The sequence below is a fragment of the Stomoxys calcitrans genome, chromosome 1 (assembly GCF_963082655.1).
Source record: "Stomoxys calcitrans chromosome 1, idStoCalc2.1, whole genome shotgun sequence".
In the NCBI taxonomy this organism is placed as follows: domain Eukaryota; kingdom Metazoa; phylum Arthropoda; class Insecta; order Diptera; family Muscidae; genus Stomoxys; species Stomoxys calcitrans.
The window spans coordinates 118,832,468-118,859,731 of NC_081552.1; the positions used below are offsets into that span (position 1 = coordinate 118,832,468).

At 40.7% G+C, this 27,264-nt stretch overlaps 1 protein-coding gene across 5 annotated transcripts in view; it reads left to right on the top strand.

Moving 5' to 3' along the window:
- The window catches only part of LOC106094038 (uncharacterized), a 135,953-nt gene that overhangs the window by 47,596 nt on the left and 61,093 nt on the right, over nucleotides 1-27,264 (top strand). For 4 of the 5 annotated variants that reach the window (XM_059360875.1, XM_059360874.1, XM_059360877.1 and 1 more), the window contains exons 2-3: nucleotides 22,575-22,925; nucleotides 22,997-23,292. In XM_059360875.1, coding sequence (XP_059216858.1) covers nucleotides 22,595-22,925; nucleotides 22,997-23,292 — 627 coding nt within the window. In that variant the 5' untranslated portion in view covers nucleotides 22,575-22,594. Of the gene's footprint in view, nucleotides 1-22,388; nucleotides 22,457-22,574; nucleotides 22,926-22,996; nucleotides 23,293-27,264 lie in introns of those variants that run through there. The other variant, XM_059360876.1, reaches the window with a different exon arrangement.

A 27,264-nucleotide genomic window follows, 5' to 3' on the forward strand; every position in this document is an offset into this window, starting at 1 on the left:
CGCAAAATACCTGAGTGTTTTGCTGGACAAGAAATTGAATTTTAAATCCAGCATTTTGGAAAGGGCAAGAAAGGCAACTCTTGCCCTTTATACCAAGAGAGCAATTGGCAAAAGTTGGGGGTTTAGACTGCGTGTGATGCATTGGGTATATAACGCAATTGTCAGACCTATAATGCTATATGGTGTTGTGGTTTGGTGGATGGCGCTTCAAAAGTCCACCTACTGGTCAATACTTAATCGGACCCAAAGGATGGCTTGTTTGTGCATCACAGCCGCACTGAGGACGACACCGTCCGATGCACTGAATTTAATGCTACATTTAATGCCTCTCGACATTGTGGCTAGACAAATTGTAGTGACCACTGCCGTGAGGCTAACAGAGCTTTATCTTTGGTCATGTGGCGGCTACGGACACTGTGTTATCCTTGATACAATATCCGATGTTCCAGGCAGTGCGGATTACATCCTATCTGAGCCGCTCTTTCATAAAAATTACTGTGCCACTATTTCTGATAGAACCGTTCCAATCGCTAACAGAAGTAACATAGACTTCTATACGGATGGTTTCAAACTAGACGGCCAGGTGGGCTTTGGGGTGTACTCTAGAGATCTAGAACTGGTCATATCGAAGTATCGAAGATACACGTCCACTGCAGCGTGTATCAAGCGGAGATCCTTGCAATTGGCATAAATTCCTTCTCAGACAACCAGGCAGCCGTTTAATACCTGGAGAACGTATATCTGAATACAAAAACCTCCCTCGACTGTCGCAGATCTCTCAAGGAGATGGCTGAGCAGTTCAAAATTCATCTGTTCTGGGTGCCGGGCCACAGAGGTATCCCAGGGAATGTTAAAGCGGTCGAGCTTGCGAGACTAGGAACTACCCTACACATTCCAGGGATACTGAAATCTGTGGGTATGCCTATAGCGACATGGAAGCTAAGTTTTCATGACCAGGCCCGAATGACAACGAATGATAGATGGTCACAAAGAGGGGGGCTGTGAGCATTCCAAAACTATGTGGCCTAATTTAGACTTGAAGAGGTCTACCACTTTTCTGTCACTGGCGAGAACAGACGTCTCAGTCATTGTGTCCGTCATGACAGATCACTGTCTAAAAGGAAAACATACTGACAGACAGTAGGCTGCCAGCAACGACCTTTGCAGAAGCTGTGAGGACATCGAAGAAGAAGATACTGTGTGTGTGTGTCTCGCATTACCAGTCAGAAGGTGTACCTGTATCCCAAATTTCAGAGCTGTAGCTCATTCTGTAAAGAAAGTACCATGTTGTACGTTTTAGTACCAACATTTAATATAATCTTTTAGTCGCCCAATATATACTGCCATGGTGTAACTGTATCGCAATTTTGAGAGCTTTAGCTCAATCCGTAGAGAAGATACCATTTTTTATGTTCAAATACCTAGATGTACGAATTTCAAAATATCTCATAGCTCAATATATACTGTCAAACTGTACCTGTATCCCAAATTTCAAAGCTCTAGCTTAATCTATAGAGAAAGAACCAATTACAGCACTTAAGAACGTTTTCTTCCACTCCTAGTATGATTTCAGCATTTCGTATTTGATACATCTTATCGCTATTTCGTACTATTTACCTCTTTTTGGTATCGAAGTGTACGATTGTGACAAAATTATTGAGCCACCCAACACACATTTCCTAGTTCTACCTAAATTTAAAATTTCAATCCGTAAGAAAAGTGCTAAATGGTTCCAAATGCGGTATTAAACGAGCGTTTTCTGCCGTTTCCAGTACTATTTTTAATTTTTTATGTCTATCCCCTTTATTTTGCAACAAAAATAATTTATGCCAAATTTCTAACCGTTCGCCTAGTGCAAAGTTCTCCTATTTGTACCTTTTTGGTACCTTAATGTACTTATTTCCATATATGGTCTCATATAGTCTCCCAACTAAGGTTGTCGAAGTGTACCTATTTACCAAAATTCATAGCTCTAGCTCAATCCGCAAAAAAAGTACCAAATAGTACCAATTGCAGCACTAACTGCACTCCCACTTCCGGTACCATGTTGAGCATTTTTTTTCACCAAATTTTATTTTTTCGAGATGCTTTTTAATTTGAGCCCAATAACATTTTTCTAGCCCTTCCCGTTCGCCCTGGGCAAATAGTCTAAATTTTCGTACTATTTGGTACTTTTTAGTACCTTAACGTACAAATATCACTAAATCCCGCCTTATCTCGTGTGTACGTCCTAAGATCAACATTCTTGCAAGATTTTAGGATTCTTACTTCAGCCGTTTGGGCTGGGCAGTGAAAAGTCAGTCAATCACGCGTTTCTTTTATATCCCAGACAAATAAATGTATGTGAGAATATATTGTAACTCAAAACTCACGATACAGCTCCACCTATATGTCAAATTTAAAATCACAATAAAGAAAACCTAGTACAAAAAATTCCTAATACAAAAGAAATAAAAACCAAATACAAATACTGAAAAATTGTAATATAAAAAGAATTAAATAGTAATAAATATTAAAAAAGTTAAAAGAAAAATGGATGTCGAATTTAATTCAAAACTCAATAGAAGAAATTGACTCTGGCCAACTGGGAAAAGTGGACTAAACTGATTAACAGGAAATATAAAATGGACTACGCTTCCGAATCTATGCAATTTGGAGCCCTAAGTATTAAGGAAATAAAGGTATTGGCAATTTTCCCTTAAAATGTCCCATTTTTCAGTAAATGGCCCACTGTAACCAACTGGGAAATAGTGGGCTAAAACCGTCTACAGAAAATATAATATGGACCACGCTTTTTCCGAATCTATTCAATTTGGAGCCTTAAGTAATAAAGAACCTTGCGGTCAACTAAGAAATAGTGGGCTAAAACTTTACAGGAAATATAATGTGGACCACGCCAATTGAAGACCTATGTGTTAAAGAAACCAAGATGTTGACCAAAACTTGATAAAACATTACCAAATTGACCTTCAGTTTTAACTTGTTGAATCCGTAGGATGCAACTCCTTCAGACTTATTAAGTTTTGCGACAGCCGGCAAGAACAGGTTCTCGCAGAAAGTAATCGGAAGGTGAAAAAACAAAAGTGAGCCATTTTCATCTCAAATTAGTCTATTTGTTAAATTTTTGAAATTGCGTTTATCTTCACCATATAATTTTTTTTTGCGGCCAGGATGGGAAAATGCTTTACACATGCATTTGTTAGTAAAAACAGCAAAAATGTTTGCTGTAATAGCAGAAAGTCAGCTGAAGATGGGACAGTAATAATTTGTTGCTAAAACAGCAAACATTTTTTGCTGTTTTCAAATGGTAGAAGTTCAAATAGCGCCAAAATTGTAAATATTAAAAAAAATTATATTCTATCTTATCTTTCACTTTTATATTACAACAAACAAAATTTTCCTTGCAATATTCAATTTCGTCAAAGAGCTTTTAGTGAAATACCATGCTACGCAAATAGTATATCGCTTGACTAACAGTTTAACAATATAAGTGCCTTTATCTGAATCCCATATGATCTTTATTGGTCTACGAATTTAATTTTAGATGTAAGGTGTACTCCATTCTTAAAATACTTTATTTCAGCCCGATATTCTCATGTTATCTGATTTAGGGGTGAGGTTATCCCCCAGACACTCGGCTGCCATTGGCTTAGGGGAGTTTTCAGGATGAGGCGTCCCCCAAACACATGGGCCCAAAATAGGTTATCAAATTCATTTTCTAATCTTAAATACCTTTCATTTGATCCACATATTGGCATGGTCGTATAATTTTTATCCTTTGGGGGGTGTTTTGGGAAAGGGGTGATGCCCTAAATACATGGTCCTACATTTGGATATCAAATTCGTATTCTACTCCCACATACCTTTATTTGAGCCCCATATTGCGATGGTTAGTAAAAAATAGCTGTTTGTGGGGTATTTTGGGAAAGGGGTAGACCCCCAAAAAATTGGTCCCGAAAGTGTGTATCAATTCTTGCTCTACCCCCCCAATTCCTTTCATTTAAGCCCCACATTGGCATGGTCGGTAAATATGACCGATTTAGGGGTGTTTTGGGGATTGGGGTGGTCCCCGGGAAAATATATCAGCAACCCCATATTGCCATTAGCCTTAAAATTGGATATCAATTTCGTTTTCTAATCTCATTTAAACTCCTGATTGCAAAAGTCAGCAAATATGTTTGGTTTGGGGTTTTGGCCCTAAAAACTATAAATATCTAGTTCCACTCTCTTTAAGACCCAAATTGTCTTGGTGAGCAAATACATCATATTTGGGGGTTGTTATGGTGGTGGGACGTCCCTTAGACAATTGGCCCTAATGTTAATATCAGATACGTGGTCTACTCCCAAACACCTTTAGTTTGAGCCCCATATGTCCATAGTCGGCAAACATGACCGGCTTGGGGGTGTTTTGTGGGATGGCCTTGAAAATATATATCGGATTCGTGTTCTACTCTAAAAACCCTCTTATTTGAGGCTCATATTGCAATAGTCAGCAAATACTTCCTATTTGGGTGGTGTTGTGGGGGTTGGGTGGCCCCATAGACACTTTTCCCGATTCGTGCTTTGCTGCCAAAGACCTTTGATTTGAGCCCCATATTGATATGATCGTAAATTTGTACCCTTTGGGGGATGTTTTTGGGGAGAGGCGACCCCCTAAATACTTGGTCTCATATTTGGATATCAGATTCGAATTCTGCAATCAAATACATTTTATTTAAGCCCCATATTCCCATGGTCAGTAAATAAGACCTGTTTGGGGTGTTTTGGGGAAGGGGTGGACCCCCAGTAACGTGGTCCCACATTTGGATATTAGATTCGTATTCTACTCGCGAACACCTTTTATTTGAGTCCCATATTGCCATGGACGGTAAATATGTCCGATTTAGGGGTGTTTTGGGGGTTGGGGTGGTCCCCCTAACACTTGGTCCGACAATTGGATATCTGATAAGTTATCTAATCTTAATTACCTTTCATTTGAGTCCCATATTGTCGTGATTGGTTTAAGTATATGTTTGAAAGATTTGGGGTAGGGCGGCCCCCCTAGGTACCCGAAATTTGGATCCCAAATTTTTATTTTTAGGGTACTAAATAAGAGCACACAAAATTTCGCTTAAATCGCACCACCCATCTCCGAGATCTGGTGTTTCTGAAAATTAGGGTAAGAGGGAGGGTCCGCCCCCCCTTCGAATATGAAAAAATGTAGTACCCTTTTTTCACCACGCACCATCTGTGAAAATTTCAAGAAAATCGGTTCAGCCGTTTCTGAGTCTATAAGGAACACACAAACAAACACAAATTAATGTTTATATATAAGATTACAACAAATAACATTTTTTCCAATTTTCTACAATTTGATAATTGTTGAACGAATTTAAATATCAATAATCCCACCTCGGAACCGCTTTCTTATTACTTTGAGGTAGACCCCATATCTGGTGAATATCCATATCATCTTCGATGTGTCTGTGTCCAGACCTCCGCATTTATACTCTATCCATCTCCATCCAGCATCTTCTGGACTATTATCGCAGGGAAAGCGTTGCCAATCGCTATTTCCAATTGCCTATGTCTTTCAACCTAGCTCTCGTAGTGGGAGAATGTGTGTTCCACATAGTCTGAAAATTATACAATAGCTCCTCATAAATACACTTGCTAGAGGAGTATTTTCCCATACCATGCAGGTAAAAGAGGATGGTATTGCATGTCTCTATTAAGAGCCTGCGCCTGCTCGGGAGAGACCCACCTATTGTATGTTTGCCATCAGTCGACTGAGTTGCGCCGGTTTCTTCGCGGCCTTTGTTGTCACGTCCAGGATATGCTCTGCATGAGTCGTTTTGTATCCAGTCGGATCCCTAGATATTTGACCGATCTCTTGGTCTTCACCAGTATTTCCTCGTTAGGAGTAGCAACTTGGTCTTCTGCATCGAAAGTTCAAAACCGTGGTTGTCCAGCCAGTATTTGCGCTTACCATCAACTGCCGTAGTTTGCGCTCTGCACCTTTCATGTCTCTTGCCGTGATGACAGTAGCGATGCACGTAATCATACGATCACTACAATACGCTCATAACTTATAATAAAGATATTATTAATCAAACACAGCTTTTAATTTTAGCAGAAATAAATATTACGCGCGATGAGAATGCACTGTACGAAATGGATGGTTTCAATTCCTCTTTTTCAATAGAGGTATTTTGGGCTTTCAGTAAATGGAATATTCTCTCCTCCCAAGAAGACAGATGCCACTGTGGGTAGCTTGTGTCTCCTGCTTAAAACAAAAACTTCCCTATTAGATGGATTTACGCCAAGACCACTTTCGGTAGCCCACTTCGCTGTCTTACGTAGAACTTCCTGAAGTATATCTCTAAGAGTGCTGGGAAACTTTCGCCTAACCCCAATAGCCACTTCATCAGTATACGTATACAATAACATATTGTTAATGGCTATATTCCAAAGTAGAGGAGACAGTACTCCTCCTTGAGATGTTCCTCTGGCGACCCATTTTTTAAGATCTACAGATCCCAGGCCTGCCGTAATGCATCTTTTAGTAAGTAGGTTAGGCTTGTAGCTTGTTAGCTTGTAATTCAACCGGTGATTCGTCATCAGGGCCTGGCGACTTAAGGGAGTTGAAACTTCTTATCGCCCAAAGGATTTTCGGCTCAGACACAATTTCCCCCATATCCTCCACTGACAACTTCTTCCGGCGCCACGTTGTCCGTTGAAAAGTTTCCCGGAAAAGGTGTATCAATGAGTAGTTCTAGTGTTTTCTCACTGACATTGTCCATCCATTATCTGACTTCTGAATATATCCCACCGAAATAGGTCTCGAAAACAGAATCTTCCTTAGCCTAGGGGCCTTAGATGTATCCTCCGAGGTGTAGAATTCCGCCCACGATTTGTTCTGAGCCTTTCTCCGCTCGCATTGTATGTTTTTTAGCTCAGTCTTATAGACGTCCCAATCGTGTGGTGCACTTGTAGCATTCGCCCTGTTGAAGAGTTTTCTGCAGCTCTTCTTTAGACACCACGGCGATCGCTGTGTGCGCCTCTGTTTGACTATAGGACATGCAGACACAATTGAGTCATTCAGGGCCTTCAGGATCCGCTTGAGCATTATGTCTATGTCCTCCGCAGTTTTCGCTTTCTTTTCTGGTCTAGAAGGGATAGTCGTGCAGAATGTGTGCCGCAATTTATACCAATCCGGCTTTCTTCTGTTTTCTCCAAGGCTGAAACTAATATAACGATGATCAGAGAAGCTGTGGTCATCCAACACTTCCCAGTCATACATCCTTTCGCTTACATCTTCCGATACAAATGTAATATCTAGTACCGCCTGCCTCTTCCTTGTAATAAAGGTCGGTGTATTCTATTTATTACAAATCGTTAGATCGCAACTTATAATATATTCGATAAGCAGGTCACCCCTTTCGTTGGTTTCCGAACTTCCCCATATCTAGTGATGTGCATTAGCAGCTCTTCGTACAATGAGGCACTTTTCCCTGCAGAAGCGGCTTCAACCAGCAACTTAAGGCTTGAAGGCGGCATCTCTGAATCGTGTGCCATATACAGAGAAACCAGCCCGTAATGACGCCTACTTCTGAATCTTCGGAGCTTAGCGGCGGATGTTTTAATCCAGGAATTCTTAGACCACGAACCATTCCTCTATACAACCATGGTTCCTGGATAAGAACCACGTCAAGTCCCCCTGCCATCAGAAGAACCTTTAGTGCCGCCGAAGCGGCATTGCAGAAACCGGACTATAGTCAGGATTAAGAATTTGGACCGCTGTTGCTCCTCGTCTCCTGAGTCCGCGAGGAGTTCACAAGATTCGTTCTGGTCATGATGAGTTTCCTTACGCATTTACTGGACACTGGACACTTGCGGTGTGGACAATTCTTTTGTAGATTCTTCATCAGCGCCTTTTATTGTTACAACCTTTTAAAGAGCATATTGGTTTGCCAGAAAAGGCCGATAGCCTATAGTGAAGCCTGGCGCAGCCGACCAGTGGAGGTTTAAGTGGCAGACAACATGCTACGGCCTGATACCACTTCCGCAGCTGTTGGGTCTTTAGAGTCTATTCCAAGCCTGCTCCTATGCTCTAGATCTGTTGCTCCACTGGAAACAGACGCTTACCTTGGGTGACTTCAAATTTGGCCCGAAAAAAGCAACCTGTTACGAGTTAAGACGTCCGCTCTACTCAGCGGTCCAATCAAACACATCTAAAGTGATCCCATTAATAAAAGATACAGATTGTTCCTTTTTATTAAATGGATCAAACAATGCTAATGACTTGTTTTATAAAATATATAATAATTTCCATACCATATATGAAAAATCTAAATACAATGCATGATTCAACGATGAAATTGTCAAATGCTGCCAAACAACAGACAGTTTACATAAAACAGGCCTTCGCTGCCAAATCTTCTGCTCTTTCATTCCCCCTTATTCCGTTATGGCCCGGTACCCAAACTATGCGGGTTTTGCCATCGTCAGAGAAGGCCTTAATCTCCTTTGTACACTGCAAGACTGTTCGTGACCTTACCGTCCTAGTTGTTATTGCCCTTATGGCAATTTTACTGTCGGTAAAGATGTTCACACTCGACGTCCTCGCGATAACACCACACCAACTCCCGCATTCCGTGATAGCCCGGTTCTCTGATGCAGGACCGTATTATGATCAGGAAGTCTAAAACAGACCCCAGGCCCACTCTGTCCTCTAGCTTTAATCCATCCGTGTAATATGATCTTCCAGATGGCAATGCTAGGGGTTCGTTAGTCCAAGACTGTGCCGCTGGGAGCATTGCCTCGAACTCGACCTCAAGTGTCGTCTCAGGTATCCGATCACAAACTTTTTCCCTTCCTTCCAGGTATCCTACCGTCGCCTCGATTATACAGTGATGGTATGAGCTGCTCCCATCCTCAATCCATTCTCCAATGGCCTTAAGTCTCATAGCCGTAGTGCCTGCCTCACACTTTATCTGTATGCCAATGGGTCGAATATCTAGAATAATCTTCAGTGTCCTAGTGGGGGTGGTCCTCATCGCTCCACCTATGCCAAGACATGGTTCCTGAACCTGAACATGTCCACCAAACTACTGAGTAAGTAAGCATTGGTTTTATCACACTCCTGTTGAGCCAGTGGACTATCCTCGGATTCAGGCCCCATTTCTAGCCTACGGCCCGTCTACATAGAGCGCAATATCTGTGAGCCTTCACAGTACGCTCCTGAATGTGACACTTTGTTTCCTATTCAAGATCACTCTTAAGTATTTGGCCTTGTCAGATATCGAACTCGTTTTATTGAGGAAATGTGGTGTGTCAAATTGGCCCACCTTCGTCTACCTCGTGTACAGGCTTATTTCAGTCTTCTCTGGGTTAACATTGAGACCCTTGCGTCTAGCCCAGTCATATGACATATTTCTCTATCAGAGCGTGAGTACCTGTTTATCTGGATGACCTCAATCATTGGTCCTCCATTAGATGGGCTTCTTAGGAGTGGATGATGGTCATCGTCTGCTCGCTGTTCTTTAGGCTGCATTGAGTTTCCCGTCACTGCACTGCCTGATGTTTTTATATTAGGTTCTTTGCCTATCCTAGTCTCCCGGATCTTATGAAAGTCGGTAATGGTTCCATCAACTGGTACCTGTTTGTTATGCTGTATTACGTCCGTGCACTACCTAATGTTCCAATATTAGGATCTTTGCCTATACTAGTGTTCCAAATCTTGAGTAAATGGGCTTCTTTAGAGTAGGTTATGGTCTCATCGTCATCGTCTCTGTCACCGCACTGCCTGATGTTTCAGCATTAGGATCTATATCCATCCAAGTCTTCCTTATCTCGAAAAAGTCGTTGATGGTTCCGTCGTCGGGTACCTGTTCGTAAGGCTGTGTTTGGTCTCTCGCCCTTGCACTGCCTGATGTTTTAGTATTAGGATCGTTAATGAAAACCGCCGTGAACTGTGAGATGTCCATCTTTCTTACAGGGTCGAGCTTTGCAACCCAGGATACTTCCAACGAGCTTCTTGACGGTATCAATACATTCCGCTGACGCAAAGCGCAGCGTTAAGATGTCCCCTCTATATACTCCCAGCACATAATTCGTATATGTGGACCACCTTCAGAGTCAACACATGTTCGTTGACCTGTTCGTTTACCAAATGCCTCACCTGGGACCGACGATCTGTTGGAATCCTACCGGATGCACTGCTGATATCGATGACTGTATAAGTCATCTCATCTCTGTTGCGCTTCCTCGCCACACCGGCGTAAGAGAGCGGCTCCTTACCTTTTTCAGCGACCATCTTCCCGTTCCGTGGCCGTGCGCGCTTCCTTCGTTTCTGTTCCGACTAGACACATGAGTGATATAAAAATAATATTTCTTAATTTTGACAGAATTCGTCAACCATGCAAACTTTTAACTGGCGAAACACTTATCGAGAGCTGTGAGACAAGCATAAAATTAGTCGAAACGTACAAAAATTTAGGCGTACACAATGAGCATAACAAAAAAGCTGTATAAATGCATATTTTTCATTGGTATAATCTCAGCTGAGGCATGGAATTACCGCTTGAGGAAAAGCAAAAGATTGTCGAATACTGCAAATGCACCAAAATAGAGAAGTTAAACTTTTTAATAAAATTAGAATTAAGGTGAATACATCAAGAAATCCACAAAACACAAACAACACGAAAAACACAACAACAACGAAGTCTTGAATCCCTAGAAATATTCAACGTCGATGGAATTTACAACACAACAATAGCTCGCGAATTTTTCAATAACTCTACCTTTTTAAAACCTATAAGCCACAGTCGAAACACACGCAGGAATGTACAAAATACCAAAATATTCAAACGATTACGGAAAATTTTCGTTGGAGGTCACCATATCCAACTTTTTAAATAAACATTAGCTGTGTCCGTTTCAGTATTTAATAAAAACATAATATACTGGTGATTATACTCCACTGTAATCTTTCCATGTGATGTCCTCGGACGTAAGGTTGAAGTCCGGTATAGTGCCATCGCACCCGGGTCGCTTTAAGGTTGGTACGTTTCCATTGTTTACAACGAGTAAACCAGCTCGTCTTCCTTTTGAATTGGTCGTTGGCATGATCCATTGTACCGCTCTAGAGTTGAAATCGCCAGCAACTATTTAAGGCCCTTGTAATCTTCGCATTGTGTCTTCGAACTCATCAAGTTTTTCTTGGAATGCGTCGATACTGTCACTAATCAACAAGGTGAAGTGATCCATCTGCACCCAAGTGTACCGCTGTTTTTGGTGAGATGTCATTGCGGTCTGGAATCCAGATAGCAGCTGTATTCGTGGGATTTTCTTGCTAGAATCCTTGATTTCTTCCTAGAATATTGTTCGCTTATACCTATAATGTCGGCACGTGCGACCTTTACCCCTGTGTATGTTGGCCTGTAGTATTCTGAGCCTCCTTTACATATTCCTGAACCAGGGCCTTTTCCGCTGCATACAGCTTTTCAGAGGGTTAGTGTACTCCTTCATCGTGTGTCCACTCATGCCACATTTATTACATAGTCCTATTTCTTTTCTATCGGGTCCCTTGCATTACCACTGTAGATGTCCTGCTCCAAAGCACCTGAAGCAGCGTTTTTCTTATTCCGATCTTTCAGCCGCCAGTTCGTCATTCCGATCAGGTTTTCAGCAACTCATTGGCGCAGATAGCTGGTAGGAGACGAATGCCCTTTTCTGCTCTTCAGCTGTTGTTCCGGTTGCCTTGATCACTGCGTCGGCGATCTCTTCGGCGGTGGAGAGGGAATCCAGGTCGCTGATCTTTATTGTCGCCTTAAGCTTTAGGTCTTGTACGTCTGCAGCCTCCTTAAGAATGCCCTTGAGCGACTCACAGAACACCTGCTTAGTCCCACCTCTGCCCATCACGAAAAGAATATCAACCGTTTTTGTCTTCTGGAAGGAGCGGATGTCCAGATACACATATATCCTTACAGACTAATGTAAATATACATATATACAAACAACATTGATATTTAATTAGGATTTAAGTACAGTACAATTTTTCTTTTTGTCTTCAGTAAGATCAAAAAGACGATAATATTTGTTAAAATCTAAACAAATACGACGAAAAGGATCATTATTTGCAAAATCGCTTTGATTATATTGAATATTAGGCAGTTGAAAATTTCTCGTCGGTCTTGAAGGAACGTTAATATTAAGTAATATTAAGCCGGCTCAACAAAAATTCGGACTTCAAATTCACGTGTAAAACATTTGAAATGAAAGTTATATTCAACATTTTCCTGCGGCTACTGAGAGTAGGGAGCTTCACTAAATTTAATCTAAACGTATAGGAAGGAAGTGTTTGATAATTCCAACCAGGATTACGAAGATAAGATAGTAGAAGTAGTATGAATAGTATGAACCGGGTCCCAAATAACGGATCCATATTCAAGTGTACTTCGAACAAGGGAAATATATAAGTTCTTAGTAACTGAAGGATCATCAAATTCTTTACTCCATCTTTTCATAAATCCAAGAGAACTAAAAGATTTATTCACCATCATAGAAATATATTGTCTAAAATTCAATTTACGATCTAAGAGGAACGCAAGTGTTGCGTTCTTTACAAAGACATTAATTAAGATTTCGAGATATTTAGTTCCATTTAATTTACATTACACCACAAACAAAAGTTATCAAGATCGAGTTGTAACAATTCCTGCTCAGAAGGAACACAGAGCAATTGGAAAATTTTGACGTCATCAGCATACATTAAGATTGAAGAATTTTTAATAACACAAGGTTAATCGTTTATAAGCAGATTTAAAAGAATTGGACCCAGATGATTGCCCTGTGGAACACCGGATTTCACAATAATTGACTTATAAAAAGAATCACCGAAGTGTAAATTCTAAACACGGCCAGATATGTAAAAACTAACCCAATTTAATATAATAATACAGAAGAAACCCCGATTTTACCGAGCTTACACAAAAGTAGGCCATGATTGACTTTATCGAACGCCTTACTGAAGTCGGTATATATAGTATCATTCTGTTTCCTTTGCCTAAATCCGTCATTGACAAAAGTTACTAACTGTAAATCATTTGTAACAGTTGATCGAGCCTTACGAAACCCGTGTTGCGCATCTGAATAAAATGAAGAAACTTGATGGGAGATGTTATCAGTCATAATATTTTCAAGAAGTTATGGTATAGTACTTAACTTTGCAATGTCTCTATAGTTTGATTCATCGAACCTTTAACCACATTTAAATAGGGGAATAATATAGGATTTCTTCCATAGTTCAGGTACAAGACCTAATTTTAAAAGTCTATTGAAAATCCCGGTTAAAGTAAATTTAAGGTGGTCAACACAAAATTTAAGTACACTAGCGGGTACCCCGTCAGGGCCTGGTTTAAAAGAGCATTTTAGAGATTTCAAGTTCTTAGAAACGGTATCAATAGTTATTCGAGGCATACTTATTAAAGAGGATTGAAGAATCTCGTACGGATATTCAGAGTTGATATCATACATTTTATCAGAATATGTCGAGGTAAAAAAGTTTGCAAAAAGTTGCAAATTTCTTTATTTCCTTTGGCGATTAGTTTAAGGGTGTTAGGAAGAGTGCTACATCTTCGCTTGGAATTAAGAAACTTATTAAATTTTTTTGGATTTGATTTTATGCTCCTGCTAGAAATTGAATACATGGAAAAATCCATAGGAGAACCAGGCATTTTATATTTCTTAAATAACTTGTTTTTCTATTCTTAAGTTTGGCAAGTTTTAAAGTATTCCAAGGAGGTCCAGTTAAAGTCCGTTTTGAGATTTTGGGAACAGAACTAGAAAAACATGTAAACAACGTATCATAAAAATTACGCAAAAACTCATTGAGATTATTAGATTTTAATACATTGGATAAAAGACCATTAAATTTTACATAATCTGCTTCTGTAGGAAAAAAGTAGGCTCTATCGGTTTTGGCCACTTGCCTCTTAGGTTTATGAAGAGATGGAAAAAATATTTTTGTATAAATAGTTGGGTGAATCTTGTCTTCTGGTAAGACTAAAGGATTACAAGAATTTATGCAAACATCATGAGGTTGATTAACAAAAATGATATCTAATAATTTGTTCCGAGTATTGGATAAACGATACACTTGAAATATACCATAATTAAGCAAAGGTTCAATTTGATCACTTCTAACAACATTAACAACAACAGGTATGAAAACATTGCTATCAATCTGTTGATTCCACGAAATTGATGGTAAATTAGAGGGTTTCGATAACTGAAAAACAGATACAGATATTATAGCAGATAAATGACTCTCATAAATAGTAGAAGAAAAATTTGGTGAAATGTAGGAGCTGTAACAAATAAAAAATAATTCTTTATAAGTACTTTCACTGCTAATAATTCAATATTATCAATATTAGGTAAGTGAATTATTTCAGAAGTAAATTCTAAAGAAATTGCGATCAAAACTCCTCCTCCGGTTTTTTTATACCCACCACCGACGGATGGGGGTATATTAATTTTGTCATTCTGTTTGCAACACATCGAAATATCCATTTCCGACCCCATAAAGTATATATATTCTTGATCAGCGTAAAAATCTAAGACGATCTAGACATGTCCGTCCGTCTGTCTGTTGAAATCACGCTACAGTCTTCAAAAATAGAGATATTGAGCTGAAACTTTGCACAGATTCTTTTTTTGTCCATAAGCAGATTAAGTTCGAAGATGGGCTATATCGGACTATATCTTGATATAGCCCCCATATAGACCGATCCGCCGATTTAGGATCTTAGGCCAATAAAAGTCACGTTTATTATCCGATTTTGCTGAAATTTGGGACAGTGAGTTGTCTTAGGCCCTTCGACATCCTCCGCCAATTTGGCTCAGATCGGTCCACATTTGGATATAGCTGCCATATAGACCGATCCTCCAATTTAGGGTCTTAGGCCCATAAAAGTCACTTTTATTATCGCATTTTGCTGATATTTGGGACAGTGAGTTATCTTGGGCCCTTCAACGTCCTTCGTCAATTTGGCCCAGATCGGTCCAGATTTGGATATAGCTGCCATATAGACCGATCCCCCGATTTAGGGTCATAGGCCCATAAAAGCCACATTTATTATCCGATTGTGCTGAAATTTGGGACAGTACGTTGTCTAGGCCCTTCGACATCCTCCGTCAATATGGCTCTGATCGGTTCAGATTTGGATATAGCTGACCGATCTCTCGGTTTTAGGTTTTGGGGCCATAAAATGCGCATTTATTGTCCGATGATGCCGAAATTTGGGACAAAGAGCTAAGTTAAGCCCCTCCACATATTTCTGCAATTTGTTATAGATCGATCAAGATTTGCATATAGCTGCCATATGGACGGATCTCTCGATTTAAAGTTTTGGCCCCAAAAAGGCGCACTTTTAATCCGATTTCACTGAAATTTGACAGACTGACATATGTTATGCGTTTCGATATTCTTGTCTTATATAGTTCAGATCGGTTTATTTTTATATCTAACTACTAAAAGACAAATATTTTGATATATACAATTGAACAATGACTTTTACTTTTTAGTATTTGGTTCAAATCGGAACATATATTGATATAGCTGCTTTGGGGCATAAGGTATGAGTTTTGCACCGGATTTTGACGAAAGGTGGTCTACATATATACCCGAGGTGGTGGGTATCCAAAGTTCGGCCCGGCCGAACTTAACGGCTTTTTACTTGTTTTGACTTACTATTATGGTCACATCGAAGAATTTGGTGTTTTGAACATAAAATTTCAGAGTTTTTAATATTACATTTGAGCCAAGTTTCAGTAAAAATTATGTCATAATAAAAACAAAAACTATTAGTGTATAAGGAAGATAATTTGGAGTTAAGCCCTCATTCACATTCTGTCAAACAGATAAAAAATCTTTAGGTGGAGTAATTTTTTTGGAGCTTCAATTGAGGATGAAGGTAAAACTAAAAAATCAGATTGGGTTCACTTTATAAAAGAATTCGTGATTAACGGTTCTAGGTGGCCGGAAAGTTGGACTCACCACGTATTCAAAAACGCCTTCAAACCAATATTTTAAATGAGGCCATTCTACGCTTCTCAGCAAATTGGAATTTTATAACTTCAACATCAACATTTTTGTTCAGTTTCCATTTTACGTACGATATGATTTCATCAGATAATGTTTCACCAACAAAACGCGAAGCAAAATAGTCTTTTTCGGTACAAGAATTTTTAGCTGTCCATTAAAGTTAGATGTTCCGGGAGTTGTAGATGGTATTGTCCCAGGTGATGTAGCAGGAGAATAAAATATGTTTCGCAAACTTTTCAACAACATTATCAAGTTCATTGCTTATGACCTCAAATTCAAGCGTTGTATTCTTAAAAAATGTGAAAAATTCCAACTCCAACGAAGTTCTTTATCCTCAAGTAAGTTGTTTACAGTGCGGGCGGCTAACCCTACGCACTTCGAATAATATAAGGATAAACAAAGCCAGCATGAAACCATGGATTCGGTTTAATTATCAATTTTGCAGTTCGACTTGGAGCAACTCATTATTACATTTAACCCTAGTGGGGTTAAAGTAGCATAGGTGAATAAAAGCGGCTTTTCGAGACAGCAAACAAATAACAAAAAAGCTTAGCGTGTTCAACAACCTCTGGTGTGGTGAGTAGAGTAGAGTTGACAAATGTAAAATAGACACAAAGCAACAACGATGACGACAGCAATGACAGTATTACAACAACACCGGAGTAAGACAATGTTTCGATGAATTGTTCAAGAGAGTACATTGACAAATAAGCTCTCACCATTGATAATAAAGAACAAACAGCAAATAAAAAAACACAATTAGCGAAGAAATTATGAAAAATAGTTCTTACCGCTGTCAAAGATTTGTGAAACACAATGAAAGACTAATGTTTTTATCTTTTGAGCTGGTTTTTAGCAACATTTAATTTATTAAACAACAGATATAGATGAGAACATTATACGGTTTCGCCTAAGGTCCCTTTGGGCTTTATTATCACGGCCTCCGATCGCTGCCTAAGTTTCCGAACGCGCTTTTCGCCGCGGAGTCCTCTTTGTCGGGCTTCTTCCTTTCGGCCGTTTTCGCTGGTGGTCTCGTTTCTACAGCTTTGTCCTTCTTCTTGCCATCTTCTTGACGTGTCATTCTATGTCGTGGGAGTGTGCTGTTCTTGTGCTGCTTAGCTCCTTCTGATTCTCTGCGGTTTTCAATTTCTGCGGTAGTTTTCTATTCCAATTTCTGCAGTAGTTTCCTCTACCTCTGACATACCTGCTGATATTTTTCAGCCTTCCTGTGGCCTGAACTTTCCTTTCGAAGGATTTTCTTGCACTTACCAAACGCTTCTTCTTCTGAGAGTTGCATCTTCAAAATTAACTCTTGTCTAAGAGAATTGGTGCTGTTCTGGCATACCTCTGCCCGAAGGTGTGTGAAGAATTCACCGGTAATCGGTGTACTTTCCATCTCCATTCAATGATAGTTTCCATCTTCTCTGCTGCTGAGTTGGTAGGTGTCTCCAGTTGGATTGGGTCCCAACTTAGAGCCGTTATCTATGGCTGAAAATGTAGTCACCCTTTAAATTGACCCCGAAGGTGTCTTTGCAAGCAGTTAGGTCCTGGCGAGGGTTGACGCATGTCCTTATGAGTACTTGCGTCGAGAGCCAGGTCGGGCATTAATCTGGCTATTTTATCAACAGAACCGACGCACATAACCAACTTAATGGTTACGAAACACAGAGCGTTCTTTAAGCCCTGCTAGGGGTTTAGCGGGACGGAGGCAACGTTGGCATTAGCCTGAAAGCCATTTTGTGAAGGATGTCATTCCCTCTTACTCAGGTAACAGAATACCACATCTGTCAGCCCGTAGCATCAATCTAAATCCGTTATCAAATCCATAAATCCGGAATCCATAGCGCATCATACCCAAATTGCATCTATCTGTAGAGCATCCCTGTGGTTGGACAACTTAGACAACTAGACGGCATACTTTCGCCATGTCACCTTCCCTTTCTGTAGGATGACCTCGGTCTCTGCCGCTCGTTTTCACAGCTGACCTATAGGTCATTCAGCTATCTGCCACCTGCTGAGCCCGGTAGTAACCTGAGCTCGGCCTTTCGATTCCCATGCAGTTACAAAATGATTATTTGCGGGTAGTAAAGTGCAAATTTGCCCATGAACATTACATTAAGGAACAGGGGCAAACTTCTTACATACCAAAGAGTGCTGTCCGATTCAAGTTTAAGCTCGATGATAATAATTCCTTGTGGCTTGATGTCTGTCCGTTCCCAGTTCGCTGATATTGCCATCTCCCTCAGAAGCTGCTTCAGCCGGACTTTCAATGAACCATCTAGAATGCTGAAGAGGTCCACTGACTTCAGAACTATACATATCTGGAACTTTCAAGAAGACAAATGCTCAGCTCCACCTAATTAAAATCGTCCATCATTTTCTTCTTCGTAAATTTTCGAGCAAAGTATGAAATTGCCTTTAGGGTTGGTACTCAATTCGTCCTTTCACTTGAACAACTGTCAAGCTCTATATAAAAAAAAAACGTATAAGTTAAAAACATGTGAAATAAATAAATACCCTTTTTACGCTAATGGCTTAAAAACAATGAATCCCAGTGTAATCTCTATATTTTATATATAAAAATCAATTTGTGTTTGTTTGTGTGTTCCTTATAGACTCAGAAACGGCTGAACCGATTTTCTTAAAATTTTCACAGATGGTGGATAATGCTCCCGTGATGAAAATATGGTACTACATTTTTTGATATCTGAAGGGGGGCGGACCCTCCCCCTTACCCTAATTTTCAGAAACGCCAGATCTCAGAGATGAGTCGTGCGATTTAAGCGAAATTTTGTATGCTCTCAGATAGTAACCTAAAAATAAAAATTTGGTATCCAAATTTCGGATGGGGTACCTAGGGGGGCCGCCCCATCCTAAAATTTTCCAAACATATATTTAGACCAATCACGACAATATAGGACTCAAATGAAAGGTATTTAGGATAAGAAAACGTATCTGATATCCCATATTGCCATGGCCGACCATGGCAATATGGGACACAAATGAAAGGTATTTGCGAGTAGAATACGAATTTAATATCCAAATGAGGTACCACGTTTATGAGGGTCCCTCCCCGAAACACCTCCCAAACAGGACTACTGACCATGGGAATATGGGCTTAAATAAAAGGTATTTGAGTGTAGAATTAGAATCTGATATCCAAATGTGGGACCAAGTGTTTGGGGGGCCGCCTCTTCCTAAAAACATCCCCCAAAGCGGACAAATTTACGACCATAGCAATATGGGACTCAAATGAAAGGTCTTTGGGAGTAAAGCGCGAATCTGATATCAATATTCGGGAATAGTGTCTATGGGGCCACCCCACCCTCACGACACCACCCAAATAGGAAGTAGTTGCTGACTATTGCAATATGAGGCTCAAATAAGAGGGTTTATAGAGTAGAACACGAATCCGACATATATTTTCAAGGTCAACCCACTGAGTGGCCGGCCTACTTCCAAACCGGTCATGTTTGCCGACTATTGAAATATGGGGCCAAATTAAAGGTATTTAAGGCTAGACCTCGTATCTGATCGACTTAAAATGACACGACGATCAAGAATATATATACTTTATGGGGTCTTAGACGCATATTCCGAGGTGTTACAAACAGAACGACGAAATTAGTATACCCCCATCCTATCGTGGAGGGTATAAAAAGACTAAATGATGACTATTCAATAGGTAGTCATATGGTATGGTGGTTGTCTATGAATGACTATTCATAGACAACCACCACATGATGATCCACTCCAAGCGTGTAGCACTTACATTTAAATTGGCGTCATCTGGCAGTCTTCAATGGATTTGTTTGATCCAATTGGATTTAGTTGATCCAATTAAAAAAATGCCAACATAAACAAAGAGAGGGCAGAGTGGTCAAAATTAATCATCAGCATGTATCTTTGTTATCGTTCCTTTGAATAAAGAAAAATAAAATATAGGAATTTCGTTGCGGTTGTTTGCGGTATTATTTGTTAACTTTCCCACCCAGACGGTGCCAATCTTTGTAATAGAAAAAATATAAATATATAAATACAAACAATTTTTATAGGAAAAAAAATTTAGCAGAAAAATCTTATTAAATAAGGGGCGGACCCTCCCCCTTACCCTAATTTTCAGGCCAGATCTCGGTGATGGGTGGTGCGATTTAAGCGAAATTTTGTGTGCTCTCTTAAAATTACCTGCAAATAAAAATTTTGGATGGGGTACCTAGTGGGGCAGCCCCACTCCTACCAAATATATATACCTACCAAACATATATATATATATATACCTACCAAACATATATATATATATATACCTACCAAATATATGTATCTACCAAATATATATATAGACCAATCATGACAATATGGGACTCAAATGAAAGGTATTTAAAAGTACAAAACGTATCTGCTATCCAATTGTAGGACTAAGTGTTTGGGGGACCACGCCAACCCCCAAAACACCCCTATATCGGATATATTTACCGTCCTTGGCAATATGTGACTCAAATGAGAGGTATTTGCGAGTAGAATACGAATTTGGTATCCAAAAGTGGGACTAAGTTTCTGGGGGTGCACCCCTTACGCAAAACACCCCCCAAACAGGACTTACTTACTGATCATGACAATATGGTTCTCAAATAAAAGGTGTTTAAGTGTAGAATACGAATCTGATATCCAAATGTGGGGCCAAGTGTATAGGGGCAGCGCCCTCCAAAAACAACCCCAAAGAGGACAAATTTGCTACAGTAGCAATATGGGGCTCAAATGAAAGGTCTTTGGGAGTAAAGCACGAATCTGATATCAATATTCGGCAAAAGTGTGTATGGGGCCACCCCACCCCCATGACACCACCCATATAGGACGTATTTGCTGACCACTCCAATATGGGGCTGTCATAAGAAGTATTTTAGAGTAGAACACAAATCTGCTATGTATTTTCAGGGCCAAGTCACTGAACGCCCCATCCCCCGAAACCGGTCATGTTGCTGACTATGGAAATATTGGGCTCAAATGATAGGTATTTGGGAGTAGACCACGAATCTGATATCACCACTCGGGATCAGCTGCCTAGGGGAGGACGCCTCATCCCGTAAACTGCCCTTAAACCAATGGCAATATGGGGTTTAAAGAAATGGTATTTTAGAGAAGAGAACGATGCTGATATTTTTTTCTGGCCCAAGAGTCTAAGGGTCCACCTCACCTCCGAAAACACCCCTAATTCGGACATCATGACAATATCGAGCTGAAATAAAGATTTTTAATAATGGAGTATATCTAACACCCAATCGTTAATGACCCCAAACCCTGCGAGCGAATTCATAGACCAGTAAAGATCATATGGGATTCAGATAAAGGCATTCATATTTTTATGCTTTTGCGATATGCATATATTATTTTCGTAGCATGGTATTTCACTAAAAGCTCTTTAATTTGCGAAAATAAATATCCAAAGATAATTTTGTTTCATATAAAGTAAAAGAAGGCGCAGCGGAGTGAACCCGGTTCAGCTAGTATGAACATAAGATTGAGTTAGTACAAAAAAATTCTTGTAATTATGTTTAAAAAAATTACGATATTTTGTTAAAATGTTTCGCAACGATTCCGAAAGCTGAACAGAACACTCTGCTTTATGGAACAAACAAATATTTAACTGTTCTATTAACCGAATTTCATGTGGTATTAGAGTTTTGCCCGATGTTTGCCTTTATTCGACACATTTTGAATCTGTCGAATTTCCAAATCAACATTTAAAAAAATTGACTTTAAAAACAATTGAGCAAATCATGGAAAAATTCAAGACAGGTTACTCAAGGGTGTCCAGCTCATGGACTAACTAAAACAGATGTGTACATTTGATTTCAAATTGGGTTATATCCCGACAAATTTCGTTTTCAAATTCTGTTAAGGACACCATTAGATCTGCTCATAGAGTTTTGCCAATCCTTGAATTTGTATAAGCCAGGGTAATTCAATTCCTTAATTGTTGACAAAAAATAGATTATGATGACAATAAAGTGCCGATTAGCGAGTTGACAAACATTAACAGCATACTAACACATGTAAGAATGCACAAATAAACGCTCGTACATACGCACATCAATGCACAAACGGATGAACACAAAATAAAAATTATTTTGGGTGAGAGATTAATAAAGCCGCGAAGGCAGTTAGCCCTCTAGCTCTACTCAAAAATTCTAGCGTCAAAGTATTCTACATCCAAGAACAGAACAAGGTAGTATGAGTTGTGTTATATGTACAAGCAAACATGTTGGGTTAATTTTTTATGTGACTTCCTCAGTTTGATTGTGGTGGCCATCGTGAATACATGTTAAGCAGCAGCAAACGGGTCGCGCTGTCACAAAATTAAATTCAAAAGTATGACGTTAACTTTTCAGCGCTTGAAATAGGGCGTTGCTTGAGTTATGACCAACTAAATGTGTTCAGTTTTAGACAGAAGTTATTTTTGAATAATTCTCTTTATGCTTCGTTACAGATTTGAAAATCGATGGTAAAATGGTGAAAATATTACAGGCCTACAATTTTGCTAAGCAAAATACTTTTGCTTTGAACGGTGAAATATTATCGGCGACTCTAATTGATTCGAATCGGATAGCCATAAGCAGCGCTGAGCAGTTTATTGAAATCTATGATATTATCGATAGGCAACGAACAGCAGAAGAGCAGGAACCAGTTGCAATACTGCCACCTGCACCTGAAGCAAACGCTCAATCGTCTTCGGGAAGTTCCGGGCAAGTAACAACAGACAGCAATGATGAGAAATCTCCAAACAAATTCACTTTGGCAACGGTTGGAGAAGTTGTCAACCTCATATATTGTGAAGCAGGTTAATATATGGATTTACATATGTTTCGCCAAACGTAACTCAATTTCTCCACTACATTAAATACATTTCAGGAAAATACCTGTTAACATTAGAAAAGGAAACCGTAGGCAGTCCAGTACATGCAACGACATCGAGTATCAGTTGCACCAGCAGCAGTAACAATGCAGCAGTGTATACGGAAGATGACACTAAAATGTTTGTGAGAATTTACGCAAACTTTTGGAAATTCCCCGAGTCTAAGCTGATTGATTTGCCCATAACAATAAGGATTGCATCAATGACCACACCAAAAGCACCCTTAGTGAAAAGCATCGATGTCATTGAATTACCATTACGCAGTCCACCGGATTTAATACAATGTTGTCAGGTAAATACAAGATACATAACTACCCGAGTACAAAAAAAAGATATGGTCAGATCCAAATATATCTCGGATAAGATATAGTTGGATCAAATTATGGTTTCAAATGGATCTACCATATCCAATTATATATAGTTATATCTAATGCTATATATAACTATATCTGGTAGTAGATATAATATGGATATGGGGCCAGCTTTAATTATACCCAAAAAGATATGCTATATACAAATATATCTGACCTTGGATATAATTATATCTGGCCTTAGATATAATTATATCTTGAGCTTCATATAAGTATTTTTTGCGCTACAAATAACTGACTTTTGTTCCTTCAGTGTTTTAACGTAGAAATGTTTATATTTTATTTTAAATTATGTAGGATATAATATATTCACATTAGTAATCCTAAAGTATTAGGCCTTTTACTAACAAGGTTTCCAGTTCTAAAAACATGAGATATTTAGTTGTTGTTGTAGCAGTTTATTGTGTTCTATCTTTCGTCTGCTTGGTTCTGTTCAAGACCCAGGAACTCTGCGACTAAGATGGGGTGCGTCCACAGGGATCTGGGTCTGAGTCGAGTGGGTCTGGCCGGGCAATTAAACAGGTGAAGTGTATCGTGCGGTCCCTCGTTACAATCGGGACATACATCTTGCACGTCGGCATCAATCCTAGCTCTATGGGAATTGAGGCGGCTGCATCTGCCGGAACGTAATAGAGCCAGAACCACTCTGGTTTGCCGGGGGAGGTCGATTTCTTCGGGTGCAATGGGTGGCGGTCGTTCTCCAAGGACTTCATTCACCCGGTAGCCAATTACCGCATCTGCTACCGTGTCTGCATGAATGTTGTTTAGACCTGCTTGATATGTCGCTTGATCTAGAGGTTCTCTCTTGTAGCGCTGAACCTCACGCTCTAGATCATGTAGATCTACCTTAAGGCTTCTGGGCGGTGTATATCTATCCACAAGATGATGATTTGGATGGTCTCTGCGATAACAGCCCAAAAGGTATTGCTCAGACAGCATGTAGAATAGTTATGTCTTCGCACTGGTAGGATCTTTGTCTCCTGATCGAGGTGGTCCACATGAGAACTGAGGAGACAGCCCGTCGCAGTTCGGAGGACGGCATTCTGACATATCTGAATATTATTCCCCTGCGTGTCACAAAGTTGACGAGACCACACTGGCGCTGCATAACTTACCCCAGACCGGCCAATTGCTTTGTACGTGCTCAACAAGGTTTCTTTGTCTGCCCCCAAATATGAGGCAAGTTCGTTGAGGTAGACGTTCAACCTATCGCAGACGTCATCAATGGGTGGAGGCCTGAAGCCATGATCGTACAATCGTCGGCATGTGATACGACCTCTCGGGTGGAATGGACGATAGGTGGAGGTTAAACAGTGCCGGAGATATTATTCCACCTTGGGGAACTCCCTGTTTCACTCTACGGTGCTTCGACTTCTTATCCCTAAATTCCACAAATGACTGGAGACCACACAGATAATTCGCGACCCATCGTTTCAGGCCAGGCTGGATGGACGTGTTGGCGATGTCCTCAAATAATTTGGCATGGTTGACCGTGTCGAATGCCTTCGATAGGTCCAGTCAGTGCCACGAAGACCGTCCTATCACATGGCCTTCGCTAACTGAAGCCACGGCAAATGTGTGCGGTGATGGCATGCATAGCTGTTGTTGTGCTGTGCAGTCTTCGAAATCCATGTTGATGCTCGGCGAATGGAAATTCTCCTACGAGGCTCGGGAGGAGTAATGCCTCAAGCGTCTTTGCCACTGGTGAGAGAAGGGAGATCGGTCTGTACGAATCCCCCAAACTCGGGTATTTTCCAGGCTTCAGTAGCCGGATCACTCTGCCTCCCAGACATCGGAAACTATAAGAGTGTTCAAAGACAGGTTGAGGACAGTGGTAAGGTACTCAACTCCAGGTGAATCCAGATTCTTCAACATCAATATAGAGATTCCGTCGGGGCCCAACGCCTTAGATGATTTGGCGCCACAGAGACATTGGAAACTTCGCCCACGGTAAATTGTAATGGCTGTTCATCGGCTCCGAGACCACGAATACGGCGAGGCTCTCCTCCTTACCCTGTCTCTCTCGGGATGCACAATAAATTGAGGGTTGAACAACCTGGCGCATCTCTTCGGATCAGTCACGGTTATTTCGCCAAAAGTGGCTAAGGTCCTGTCATCCCGTCTACCAGGGTTCGAGAGTGACTTAACTGTGGACCACAGTTTGCCTACACCGGTGCCTAAGTTACATTGATCCAAGTGTTTTAGCCACAAATTCCGCTTATGTTCATTGACTACCCTGTTTTTTTCAGATTCAGCTCGCTGATTCTGGGATTAGCGGGGTCCATACCACGAATCATATCACGCTCGTCTGCGAGTACCACTGCTTGCGCCGGAAAATTGGTTCACACTTGGGGTATCCGACCGGCTGGTATAAAGCGAGCGGCTGCTGCGTTCACTTAAGCTGCGATTATTATACTCTCTGAAGCCAGCCCAATCAGCCTTCTTATGATTAATAAACGTCCGGCTCTCAGAGGTTATGAAGTCGGGTGGTCGGTCGATGGTGAGAATTATGGGGAGGTGGTCTGACCACAAAGAGATGACAGCTTGCCAGGATACGTCACTCAGGAGATCAGGGGATGCAATTGAAATGTCTGGCGAGCTGCTGCACCTCCTCGTAATCCTAGTGGGGGCATCTTCGTTCACCGTGCAAAACGTGGAGCTTTCAATCTGCTTTGCCAAAGCTATGCCACGCTGGTCGTTACCTAGGGGAGAATGCCATTAAGTGTCATGCGCATTAAGGTCCTCTAGAACCAGACCATTATGGCCAGATAGCAACCCACTTATGTCGGAGTTGTAAGCCTGGCCATTAATAGGCACAGCTACCAACCGGCGGTATGTACACATTGTATAGCTCTATCTCGGCAGTACCCGACCTGACTGCTATCCCCATACATTCCATGTAGGGGTCACTAGCGCCATGCGCAGGCGAGATAGGTCTATATTGCACGGAATGGTGTATTACGAAGGCCAATCCCCCACCTCCATTCCTTGAGCGATCCTTACGTAGCACATTGTAACCGTGACAACTGTGCAAGCTGCAGGTGTTGGTCAGCTTCGTCTCCTGGATCGCTGCGACCACTATGCTCTTCCGATTCATAAAGTCCACAAAGTCGATCTTGCCACGAAGTCGCAAGATCGATGAGCAGTTGCAGTTTAACTGCAGAAAGATACACTTCCCGGCACTGGCCTGGCAATATTTGGGCTGAGATGCTGCCGTTGCGTAAATTGCCGTACGGAAGAGGTCGAGGGGTCACATAGTCCAACGACGAGGACGCACGACAACGATTGTGACCCACTGCTGCCTATGTTCGCACAGCACCTTGCGACATAACCAGTATGACTATACTCCCGTAGTGAAGTGAGGCCAGAGCAAGATCGGAAATGTACCCACTCCATGCACCGGTTACACATCACCGATACCGACCGATAATGGAGGCGTTTCTGGCAAACCGAACAGAACCAGAGTCCGGGGTTCTTTTCAATCTTGGCACGGACCAGAAGCGTGCGGAGAAGGCACTACGGAATGTGCCTCTCCCATGATGAAAAAGACGAACACGTACACTGAGGCGGCAGCCCTTGCCGATGAGAATTCCATCGGGTCAATCCGGTGCGTACAACCGGCTGCCATGGGATTGTGAGATATTTGGTGTTAACAATTAGTAATATGTGATATAAGGGTTTTTATTCCAAAATGTAATATGGTTACAGAATGTAAAATACTAAAAATATTTTTAAAAATTGTAATAACATTTGTTTGTTTGTTTGTGGATTTGTAAATTAGTTTGTTCCGTATGGCTAAACCGATTTCTTTGAAATTTTCACGGATTGTAGGGAGTGGTCCGGAAGGAGCAACCTCAAAAGTACCACCCAAAAATTAAAGTAGACCGATCGGG